The sequence below is a fragment of the Lepus europaeus genome, chromosome 5, assembly GCF_033115175.1.
Source record: "Lepus europaeus isolate LE1 chromosome 5, mLepTim1.pri, whole genome shotgun sequence".
Classification (NCBI taxonomy): Eukaryota; Metazoa; Chordata; class Mammalia; order Lagomorpha; family Leporidae; genus Lepus; species Lepus europaeus.
Window position 1 is genome coordinate 15,642,989 of NC_084831.1, and position 11,285 is coordinate 15,654,273.

Genomic DNA, 11,285 nt, shown 5'->3' on the forward strand with positions numbered 1-11,285 from the left:
CCTCCTCCCCAGCACCAAGCTAAAGCCCCCACTGTGGTGCCCCAGGTACGTGCTGAGAGGGAAAGCTGAGACAGAGGAGAAGCCATGCCCGAGGGCCCGGAGCCGGAGCTGGCACAGCGGGTGAGCCCGGGGCTGCGAGGTTCTAGCACCTGAGTCCTTTCCCAAGGAAGTGGCGCGCACTGATGCCAACTTTCCATGCTGGTCCCTGTTACCACTGGGCCCCCAGTGCCACCTGTGCGGCCACGTGGGGCAGGGAACAGGGCGTTCTTCCACTGGCTGTCATTCCTCCATCTGCAGGGAGTGGGGGGGCTGTGGCCTTGGACATGGGAGAGACCTGGTGTACCACCACCTGTGCTGGGAAGTGGGCCCAGTCCAGCCCCTGCCTGCCTCTGCCCTATATTAGAGCCCTGGCTCTGTCGCTCGTCCTCTCTCTCCACACTCACGATGCTCCGGCTGCTGAGCGCCCTCCTGCTTGTGGCCCTTGGTAAGAACCCAGCCCGCGTCTGTGCCCTGTGCTGCCTGGGCCAGGAGCCCTGAGATCTGCTCCCCACCCTGGGTCCCGTGGTCCCCAGCCCCTGTCCTCACAGGAGGGGTCTCAGCTCGTACCTGGGGCACGACAGTGGGGCTTTAGCTTGGTGCTGGGGAGGAGGGGGAGGAGGGGGAGGGGAAGCAGGGGATGGAGCAGCTCAGGAGGACTGGGAGCAGCACCCAGGGCTGGGGAGGGTGACCTTGGTGGGGCAGTGAACACAGCCGGGTGGTGAAGAGTCTGGCTCTGTGCTCAGACTGCGTGGGGTGGTATTTCCAAACCTCTACTGAACGCTCCAATTCCCCACTCACTCATCCCCGCCCAGCTTTTCCTAGTGTCTCTGCCTTGTTACATTGCAGCTCGGGGCCACCTCCTCCGAGCAGCCTCCCTTGACTGACAGTCATGGTGATAGCTAACATTTACTGAGTGTTTACTGGATGCCAGGCAGAATGCTAAGTTGTTTGTGTCCTATGACCATAGGCAATTCTCATCCCAGCTCCATGAGGTCAGTGCTATTATTATTCCCATTTTAAAGATGGAGACATTGACCCTCAGAGAAGGAACGTAGTTCATCCTACAACCAGGGGCTGGGCTGGGCTTTGAACCCAGGAAGCCTTACTTCAAAACCTTCATTCTTAAAAACAAAACAAAGCAAAGCAAAATAAAACAAAACAAAACAAAAACAAGAACCTGTGCTTATGCTACTTAGCATTTTATTTCCAAAGCGCAGGGGGCAGACTGACCGACAGACATCTCCTATCCTCTGGTTCACTCCCCAGATGCCTGCCACAGCCAGGGTCCCACTAGGCTGAGCTGGGAGCCACAGGGTCAGAAGGACGCAAGCACTTGTGTGCTCACTGCTGCCCCTGGTGGTCCACACTGGAGTGGACACTGAGAATGGAGCCAAACTGCAACTCAGGCAACTCCAGTGTTGATGCAGGCGTTTCACGGGGCCCCAAAACTACAGCACCAAATGTGCACACGATGCTCACACGCGCTGTGACGGCAGCCGCCATCGTGAGGGCTCACGGGGCTCCAGGCACCGTGTTTAGTGACAAAATCCCCAGGCTTCACTGTTCATAGGCGGCTACTGAGGGTCAGAGAGGGAAAGCGGCTTGCACAGGGTCACACAGCCTGTTTGTGCACAGCTGGGTGGGGCCTGCCCCTCCTTCCTGCTGGGGCCCCGTGGCTCGCTGACGCCCCTCCTCTCCTCTCCAGCCTCGGGCTCTGCCCTACCTTTCTACAAGCCCTCCAGCCGCGTGGTCAACGGCGAGGAAGCAGAACCCCACAGCTGGCCCTGGCAGGTGAGAGCAGGGCCAACAGTACTGACTCCCACCCTGGGCGCTGACTGCAGGCGCCGGTCTTGGTCCTGCTGCTCTGTTTCAATCTCCACTTCACTTTGCAGGGCCAGGAACACCGAGGGCGGGCTTCACACGGAGGTTTTGTCTGTTCCATCTACAGCTCCCACTGGGCTGTGTGCCAGGGGAGCAGGATCTGGGGTCAGGGGTTGGTGGGTGATACAGGAAGTCAGGCCCTGTGTTCAGGGAGGCAGAGTCTGGGGCACTGATTTCAAGTTCGTTGACACACGACAGGGCTCCAAGGTCTGGAGCAAGAGGGAGAGGAGAGTTTTATCGGGGCCAAGGGGACCTCACCAAGGACAAGGGCAAGGGCGGGGCGGGGCCAAGGCCTGCTGTGTTGGGCAGCACTGTAGCCCTTAGCCACATGGTGTTATTCCAATTTTGATTAATTGAATCAAGTGATGTCGTACTTCTTCAGTCCCAGCCACATTCCAAGTGTTCTTGAGCCACCTGGGGCCAGTGGTTCCCACCGTGGACAGCAGAGAGGAGAACCGCTCCACAGCCCAGAACGTTCCGTGGGGCAGGGTCAGCGGCGTGTTCTGTGAGGGGCAGAGAGCGGGTGCCGCAGCCGTGTCGGCCACGTGGTTTCTCCAGCAGGGACTCAGCCCCGCCATCGCAGCAGGAAAGCAGCCAGAGAGAGTCTGTGTGTGCGCGAGCGGCCTGTGTGCGTGAACGCTTATGTCCAGCACAGACCATGGGCACACGGGGCCGGGGGCCACAGCTGTCAACCTTGGTCTCCAGGGAGATCGGGAAACCTGAATGTGCAGGGGACGGGGAGGGAGGAGAGGACTCGGGGGAGTGGAGCCTCAGGGGACCCGCGAGGCCTGCAGGGCTGTGGTGCACAGAATGGGGGGTCTGAGAGGCCAGAGGGTTGGAGGCTCTCAGGAGAGAGAAGATTTGAGGCTGCCCGAGGGCAGAGACTGTTGGAGTCTCCAGGAGGTCACAGGGCCTGGGGTGGGGGACTGCAGAGCCACAGTGACCCCGTGGAAGAGGGTAGGATCACTGCCAGTGCTGTGCAGGTTGTGCACTGCCCAATTCAGAGGGGGCTTGTGTGTGAATGGGGCTGCTTGAGTTGTGCAGTGCACATCCTAGACAGCTAGCCTAACTGTGGGACTAGGCAGTGCACATCCTAGACAGCTAGCCTAACTGTGGGACTAGGCGTCCTAGACGGTTTCTCTCCCACACCCAGGCCCTGTTGCAGTACGAGGTGAGTGGGGGCTGGTCCTTCACCTGTGGCGGGACCCTCATCGACCCTGACTGGGTTCTAACTGCCGGCCACTGCATCTCGTGAGTTTCCCTACTGTGCCCATGCCTGCCCTGGTCTTTGCCTTGTGTGGGAGGGACCCAGGCTGCCCAGGCCAGCAGGTGGCAGGGAGAGGCAGGCAGCCATGCTCAGATGACCTCCTTCCCCTGCCAGGAGCTCCCGGAAATACAGGGTGGTGTTGGGTGAGCACGATCGTACAGTGACAACAGGAACCAAGCAGGTCATCAGTGTTGCTGCTATCTACGTGCACCCAGAATGGAACTCCAGCTGTCTCAGCTGCGGGTGAGTGAGCTCCCAGCTGGGGCCCGGGCTCCTGTGCTCGAGATCCCCCCGTGACCCCCCAGGGACTCCCAGGGACAGTGGGGAGGGCGAAGAGCCCTGGCCCAGCCCCCACACACTGAGACCCTCAGCACCAACCTCCTTCCCTGCAGAGGGGACAGCAGGCCCAGGGAGAGGCAGGAAGCCCCCACGGCTGCTGGGCTCTGTGGCTCTGGAGCACCTGCCCCAAGTCCAAGGTTTCCTGTGGTCAGCACAGGTCCATCCGGCACAGCTGGGTCACGGCCCTGGGGATGAAGGAGGAGCACTGGGCGGAGAGTCAGGCCCCGGCAGTCACTCCCTGAGTAGCCTGGGCATCACTGCCATGCCTGGGCCTCAGTTTCCCCTTGGTCAGAGGGTGACCTGCAGCAGGGCTTCCTGGTGGTGGTGATGGGCGGGGAGGCCCTGCTCAGCCTCACCTGTGTGCTCACCTGTGTGTCCGGGTGGCTCAGCCTTTTCTGTGAGAGGAGCACGGGAGAGGGCTGAACCCTGGGGAACAGTGCAGAAGGGAGGGGCCACTGTGATGGAGATCCCAGCCTGTCCTGGCAGGGCTCCTGGGGCCTAGGGAGACCAGGGAGACCCAGGCAAAATGTCCCGAGTGGCAGCAGTGCCGTGGTTCCCAAGGTGATGTCTGAGGGGCAGCGGCACCAGCATCCCCTGGGACCCTGTTAGAACGTCAGACCCCGGGCCTCAGACAGACCACAGAAAGCTTCGGGACATATGGTTGGCTTTAAGCCTTTTGTACTTATTTAGTAGCAAGGCAGCAATGCATGCCAGAGCCAGCCCTGGGCCAGGCCAGTGTCAGGCTCCTAGAACTCTACCTGGGTCTCCCAGTGAGAGGCAGGAATCCAGGAACTTGAACGTCACCTGCGTTCCAGGGGGCACATGAGCAGGAAGCTGGACCGGGACCTGAACCCAGGCACTGTCTCGGGACGTAGTCTCTGGCCCAGTGTGACCAATGCCCACCCAAGCAGGGCGTTCAGATGCACCTGCCGTGTGAGGTCCGCAGGTGCACGCAGGGACAATGATGGAGGCAAGAGCTGGCGGGGGCCTAAGGGACCAGGGTGCTTCTGATGACTGCTGTGCCATCGCAGGGATTTGGGGCACAAAGGCACAGACGGGGCCTCCAGTCTGAACACCTGGAGCACAGGCCGGGGGGGAGTCTGTGCTCCGAGGACCAGGCTCCCTGTGGCTCTTCCCTCCCACAGCAATGACATCGCCCTCCTCAAGCTGTCGCACAGCGCCGAGCTGACACCTGAAGTACAGGCAGCCTGCCTCCCTCCCCGAGACTACATCCTGCCCCATGGGACCAAATGCTATGTCACCGGCTGGGGCCGTCTCATCAGTAAGTGCTGACGGGGACAGGGGCAGAAAGACAGGGCTGGGGGCCAAGGCCAGGGACGCAGAAGGGCACAGAGCCCGAGGATGGCGGAATTAGAGGGACAGATGTCCCCACCTGTGCAGGAGAGCTGTGTGCCTCAATGCCCCGACTCTGGAAGCCCTGCCCTAACCCACATCCACTCTCTGCTCCTGTCCCTGTAGCCGGTGGACAAACGGCCAACCAGCTACAGCAGGCACTGCTGCCCGTGGTGGACTATGCACACTGCTCTCAGGCGGACTGGTGGGGCTCCACTGTGAAGGAGACCATGGTGTGCGCCGGCGGTGGTGACAGCTCTGCCTGCAATGTGAGTCCTCTTGCACCGTCCAATGGTGGGCAGAGTCCAGGGGTCCCACTTCTGTCTGCATAGAGGGCAGTGAGGGGTCATTCCCTCTGCCTCCTGGGAGGCTCCAGGCCAGGCAGGACGTGGGAGAAGTCAGCGCCGTGCAGACAGCCCTGACCCGGGCCTCAGCTCCAGGCTCACCTGACCTGGGGCGGCCATCATCCCTCCTGGGGCTCAGGCAGCCCGGCAGCACAGAGGGGGGCACTGGCACCAGGACCTCCCAAGTCACCCATGCTGTGTTCTGAAGGGACGCTGAGCCCCTGTGTTAGAGGCACGTGTGAGCGTCACGTCCATGAGTGACTGTGCCACTGGCAGTGGGAGCCGGCATCTCCCGGGGCTTCTTCTCTGCAGGTGTGGTGCTGAGGTCAGCTCTGTCCCAGCTCATCCCCGGCAGCTCCTGTGGGACAGACCCTGCTCCCGGCACAGAGGAGCCCTGAGGCCCAGAGGTCAACACTGAGGGTGTGGTTTGCAGTCCCCAAGTTCAGGATCCATTCCTGACCCTCAGACACAGCTCAGCCCCGCCCCTCTGACTGCTGCAGGGTGACTCCGGGGGACCCCTCAACTGCCCTGGAGTGAAGTGTGAATGGGAGGTCAACGGCGTGACCAGCTTTGTCTCCTCTCGTGGATGCAACACCCTCAAGAAGCCCACGGGGTTCACCCGAGTGTCGGCCTACATTGACTGGATTGAGGAGGTGAGGACAGGGCAGCCGGGAGGGCTGCAGGGTGGGGCTGTCCTGAGAGGGGCTGGGGCACAGGGAGGAGGGGCAGATCTTGGGAGGGGCAGCAGGGGCCCCGGAGGGCAGTGGGGGAGGGGCCTTGGGGACATTGCAGAGGGCAGGGGGATGAGCTCTGCCCTGTGTGGCCCCAGGAATTCGCAGGCTGTGGGTGGAGTTTGCACCTCCTGACTCAGTGAGGGCTTCTCAGGGGTGTGCTCTGGTGGGGTCCTTACTTGTCACAGAGCACAGAGGGCCACGGTGCCCCCATCTGGGGGAGACGGGAAATGAGCAATAATGGTGAAGGCTGGGAGAGCCAGGGGGAGCTGAGCCCCTTAGTGTCATCTGGGGACGGCTGGTCAGAGAGGGTCAGTGTTGTCCGTGATGACGCAGTGAGCACCGTGTAGACTGGGTCTATGAGCCCCAGGACTGGGGTGGGGCCTTGGTTATGGTTTCATCAGGACCCCACAGGTGGGTGCTGGGATCACCACTCCCATTAGAGAGGGCAAGTCACTCCCCCAGGGCCACACGGAGGGTGAGTGGGGGCTGGGAGCTGCCCCAGTTCCAGTGACTCCAGAACCTGTGACCCTCACTCCACTCTTCTGTCCCCTCCCTATCTTTTTCCAGATCATTGGTAGCAGCCTCAAGTGCTCGTGCTGACCCCACGTCCTGTGTAAAGAATAAAGAGCTCTCCCAAGTCCTAGTGGATCTGTGTCCGTCAGTGACCTCCCCCCCAGGCCGGGTCCTAAACCTGAGAGCTGATTTGCAGACAAGACCAGAGCCCCCCCTCCTGGGAGGACCAGGACCACACGAGGCTGGGAGAAGGAGCCATGATGGGGAGACCGACCCCCTTGGTGTGCCTGGGAGTGGGCTTTTGCACCCAGCACTTTCATTGTGGAAATGGACTCAGTCCCAGCAAAGCTGAGAGAAGCTGGGCACCCAGGTTAGAATCCGACAAAGCAAAGGTTTCTAATGCAGGTGGAAAACCACAGAGGAGCTGACCTGCCACACTCTCGGGAGGCTCACGGGACAGTGGGAAGGATCAGTGTTCCCGCTTCCACTGGCTGGTCAAGAAGGAGGGCTGTGGTCATTCATTCAGTATCATTCGTTCCTTTTAGCAGAGGAGGGTTCTGAGAGGGAGGGGCACATGGGTCCTGCTCTGAAGTGTTCATCACTTAGAAGTGAGCACGGGCCGGCGCCGTGGCTTAACAGGCTAATCCTCCGCCTTGCGGTGCTGGCACACCGGGTTCTAGTCCCGGTTGGGGCGCCAGATTCTATCCCGGTTGCCCCTCTTCCAGGCCAGCTCTCTGCTATGGCCAGGAAGGCAGTGGAGGATGGCCCAAGTCCTTGGGCCCTGCACCCGCATGGGAGACCAGGAGAAGCACCTGGCTCCTGGCTTCAGATCAGTGAGATGCACTGGCCACAGCGGCCATTGGAGGGTGAACCAACGGCAAAAAGGAAGAACTTTCTCTCTGTCTCTCTCTCACTATCCACTCTGCCTGTCAAAAAAAAAAAGAAGAAGAAGAAGAAGAAGAAGAAGAAGAAGAAGAAGAAGAAGAAGAAGAAGAAGAAGTTGCACGGCAGAGGCCTTCTGTGAACACTGACCGGCTGCCTGCCCATGACAGGCTGGGGATTGGCGTTCCAAGGGGAGAGGGACAACAGAGGGAGACGCTGGGTGCTGGGCGAGGAGCCACACACAGGTTCAGGGACACAGGTGCAGGGCTGCACACAGGCGGAGCCCAGCAAGCAGTCCTGGAGGTCAGAGTGCCCTCTGCTGTGCAGGTGGAAGAAACACACACGGCCCAGTCCCTGCAGCTCCTGTTCCTCCTGAACTCCCCAGAGAGAAACGTGGCCCAGCGAGCACAGGCGTCAATCACTGTCGGTACTGGTGTGCTCTGGTGTTCCTGCAATTAACGGTTAAACTTCTGAATCCAGTGTTTGGTGAAGCTGTGACGTCCGTGGCTGCAGCACCACTTCCAGTCCTGGCTCCGCGGCTTCCTCTCCTGCACCCTTTGAAGGCCTGGGCGAAGAGGGGAAGATGCCCAGGTGCTCGGCCGCTCATGTGGGAGACCAGGCTGGAGGTCCAGGCTCAGGCATTTGACCTGGGCCAGCGCTGATCAATGCAGCCATTGGGAGTGATCTGTAGGATGGAAAATATCTTTCTCTTTTGCTACAACGCACACATCCCATGATGGGGCACTGTGATCTGAAGCGGCTTCAGCTCCTGATCCCTTCTTTTTTTAAGTTTAATTTATTTATTGTTTGAAAGGCAGAGTTACAGAGAGGCAGAGGCAGAGAGAGTGGAAGAGGGGTCTTCCATCTGCTGGTTCTCTCCCCAAATGGCTGCACCAGATGGAGCTGCGCCAATTCGAAGCCAGGAGCTTTGCCGGGTCTCCCACATGGGTGCAGGGGCCCAAGGACTTGGGCCATCTTCTACTGCTTTCCCAGGCCACAGCAGAGAGCTGGACTGGAAGTTGGAGCAGCCGGGACTCCAACTGCGCCCATATGGGATGCGGGCACTGCGGGCGGCGGCTTTAGCTGCTCAGCCACAGAGCGGGCCCTCTGCTTCCCTGTAATACACCTGGGAAGGCAGTGGATGCTGCCCAAGTACTTCAGTCCCTGCCATCCTGTGAGAGCCCAGGGGGGAGTTCCTGGATCCTGGCTCTGGCCTGGCCCAGAGCTGGGTGTTGTGGTGATTAGAAGAGCGAGCCAGTGGGCGGAAGTTTCTCTCTGTCTCTGTCTCTCCTTCTCTCCTGTCTCTCTGCCTTTCAAATAAATAAATACCTAAATTGCATTTTAAAAGTGCATTTGCCACACCGTTCGCTAGTGCACACCAGACCCAGTGGGGAGTCTTGCTCTCTGATCCGAGACGTCAGAGACTTTGCTCTCCGACGTTTCAGGAGCAGGGGCCGAGCAGCCCACTCGGGTCCAGTGGGTCAGGGCCAGACCTGATGCTGAGAAGCAGCCTGGAGTTCCTGAACGCAGCCGGCGCTCCTCACCGGGCCTTTGTGGTGTCCAGGGGAACAGAGCAATGGCCCAGTTCTCATCCTCGCCATGGTAACCTTCTCCACACAGCTGTGAGCCCTGAGTCTGTCAGTGCTGCTTCGTTTCAGTGTCTCATCCCCGCCCTCCCCAAGTCCTGTGAGAATCTCATTTTCCCTCTGGTTTCACTCCACACCTTTTCTTGAGCGCTGTCCTCCTTGCTGAATCAAGTTAATAAACCTGACGTTGGGGGCCGGCACTGTGGCGCAGCGGGTTAAGGCCACAGCCTGCAGCACCTGCATCCCCTATGGACGCCAGTTCGAGCCCTGGCTGCTCCACTTCCGATCCAGTTCTCTGCTATGGCCTGGGAAGTGGAAGAAGATGGCCCAAGTCCTAGGGACCCCGCCCCCACGTGGGAGACCTGGTGGAGGCTCCTGGCTTCGGATCAGCTCAGCTCCAGCAGTTGTGGTCATTTGGTGAGTGAACCAGCAGATGGAAAACCTCTCTCTCTCTGGCTCTACCTCCTCCATAAATCTGTCTTTCATATAAATGAATAAATATTTTAAAAAAACCAACCCTGATGTTGCTGAATGACAGCTGTGTCCTGGCAGCCTTCATCACCTGGGTTTCATCAAGACTTCTCTGTTCATTCACTGATTCACTCACGTGTTCTGGAGACGTGGTGACAGGACACAGAAGGCCCTCGGCTGCTCTACCCGGCCTCCATGGAGGAGCTGGGTGTTCTGCACGGTGGTTAAGATGCCACTTAGAATGCACGCCCCCCATGTTGTCAGAGGGCCTGCACTCAAGGCCCTGCTGCACTTCTGATGCCAGCTTCCTGCTGGTGCGCACAGCGGGAGGCAGCAGGTTATGGCTCAAGGACTTGGGTCCCTACCTCACCCGGGGAGACCTGGACGAGTCTCTGGCTTTTGGCTTTGGTCTGTCCCTGCCTTGCCTGTGGCAGTCATCTGGGAGGTGAAAGAGCAGATGGAAGATCTGTCTGTGTTTCTCTCTCGTGCTTGCTCTGCCTTTCAAATAAACAAAAGACACAACATGAACAGGTGCCTTTGATCATCTTTAAGTATAAAGACTGCAGGAAGAAGAGGATATTGGCAGAGTAGTTAATTCTCCTGGGAACCGAGTGGGAAGCCTGTGGTGGAAAAATGAAGGAGGAAGCAGAATAAAATAATTTATTATGGCAACTTCCATGCGGGATCACACAGCTGTTGAGGCAGGTGTTGGGAGCACACCTGCAGGTGTAGCCCAGTGTCGCATAACGGCAGGGACATGTTCTGAGAATTGGCACCAGTGCTGCTGTTGGCTGTTTTTTGTTGGTTACAATATGAAAAGAAGGAAAGGGAACGTGCCTTTGTGTGGTTACAACGGCACAGCGAGTTAAATTACTGCCTGCAATTTCTTTTTTTAAAGATTATTTATTTGAAAGTCAGAGTTACACAGAGAAGGGAGAGGGGGGAGAGAGAGAGAGAGAGAGAGAGAGAGAGTTCTTTCATCCAATGGTTCACTCCCCAATTGGCCGCAATGGCCGGAGCTGTGCTGATCTGAAGCCAGGAGCCAGGAGCTTCGTACTGGTCTCCCACGTGGGTGCAGGGGCCTAATGATCTGGGCCATCTTCCACTGCTTTTCCAGGTCATAGCAGAGAGCTGGATCAGAAGAGGAGCAGCCGGGACTAGAACCCGGCGCCCATATGGGATGCTGGCGCTTCGGGCCAAGGCATTAACCCACTGTGCCATAGCACCGGCCCCTGCCTGCAATGTCGACATGCAACGTGAGCGCCAGTTTTAGTCCTGGCTGCTCCATTGCTATTCAATCCCAGGAAAGCAGCAGATGACCCAAGTGCTTGGGCTCCTGGCACACACATGGGAGACGGGCATGGAGTCCCAGGATGGTGGCTATGACCATTTGGAGAGTGAACCAGTGGATGGAAGACCTCTCTCTCTCTCTCTTTCTTCCCCCTCCCCTTTCAGATAGTTACATGAATCTTTTTAAAAAGGTGGGTGGAGAAATGGTGGGGAGCAGAGCACAACCTTTGAATTTTTCCTTGAACGGTCTTACATACAAATGTAGAAATGAAACCTGAACATTGGAGCTGCTCTGGGACCCAAAGTGCCATCTCCCACCCCGGGAGTAGTTGAGTCTTCTCAAATCCTGAGAGGTGGGTGGATGCCCTGGTTTGTGAGACACTCTCACTGTACAGAAAGGGAAACCAAGGCTGAGCATAGGAGCGCGGGTTTGGGAGTGAGGAGGGGATGGGAGAAGGTTTTTCTTTTACATAGAGGCAGGATCAGGGCAAGCAGTCCTGGCATTGAACCGGCAGGAGGAGCTCATCTAGGAGGTCACAGCCCAGCAGAGGCAGTGTCGCCACAAGGCCCCTCTCCCCTTCCCCAA

General features: G+C 58.7%; 1 protein-coding gene across 1 annotated transcript; it reads left to right on the forward strand.

Moving 5' to 3' along the window:
* The first annotated feature begins 444 nt into the window (after nucleotides 1-444).
* LOC133759028 (chymotrypsin-like elastase family member 3B) lies at nucleotides 445-6,557 on the forward strand. Its single transcript, XM_062190041.1, has 8 exons — nucleotides 445-484; nucleotides 1,745-1,830; nucleotides 3,074-3,171; nucleotides 3,302-3,430; nucleotides 4,672-4,808; nucleotides 5,006-5,148; nucleotides 5,724-5,876; nucleotides 6,525-6,557. Exons 1-8 carry the CDS (start codon nucleotides 445-447, stop codon nucleotides 6,555-6,557), a joined length of 819 nt encoding a protein of 272 aa, XP_062046025.1.
* The last annotated feature ends 4,728 nt before the right edge of the window (nucleotides 6,558-11,285 follow it).

Bases quoted from the DNA above. Each gene is read 5' to 3' on its own strand.
- LOC133759028 (XM_062190041.1), top strand. From the start codon at position 445: ATGCTCCGGCTGCTGAGCGCCCTCCTGCTTGTGGCCCTTG. The intron at 1,831-3,073 runs GTGAGAGCAGGG...TCCCACACCCAG, and splicing joins CCCACAGCTGGCCCTGGCAG to GCCCTGTTGCAGTACGAGGT. The intron at 3,431-4,671 runs GTGAGTGAGCTC...TCCCTCCCACAG, and splicing joins TCCAGCTGTCTCAGCTGCGG to CAATGACATCGCCCTCCTCA.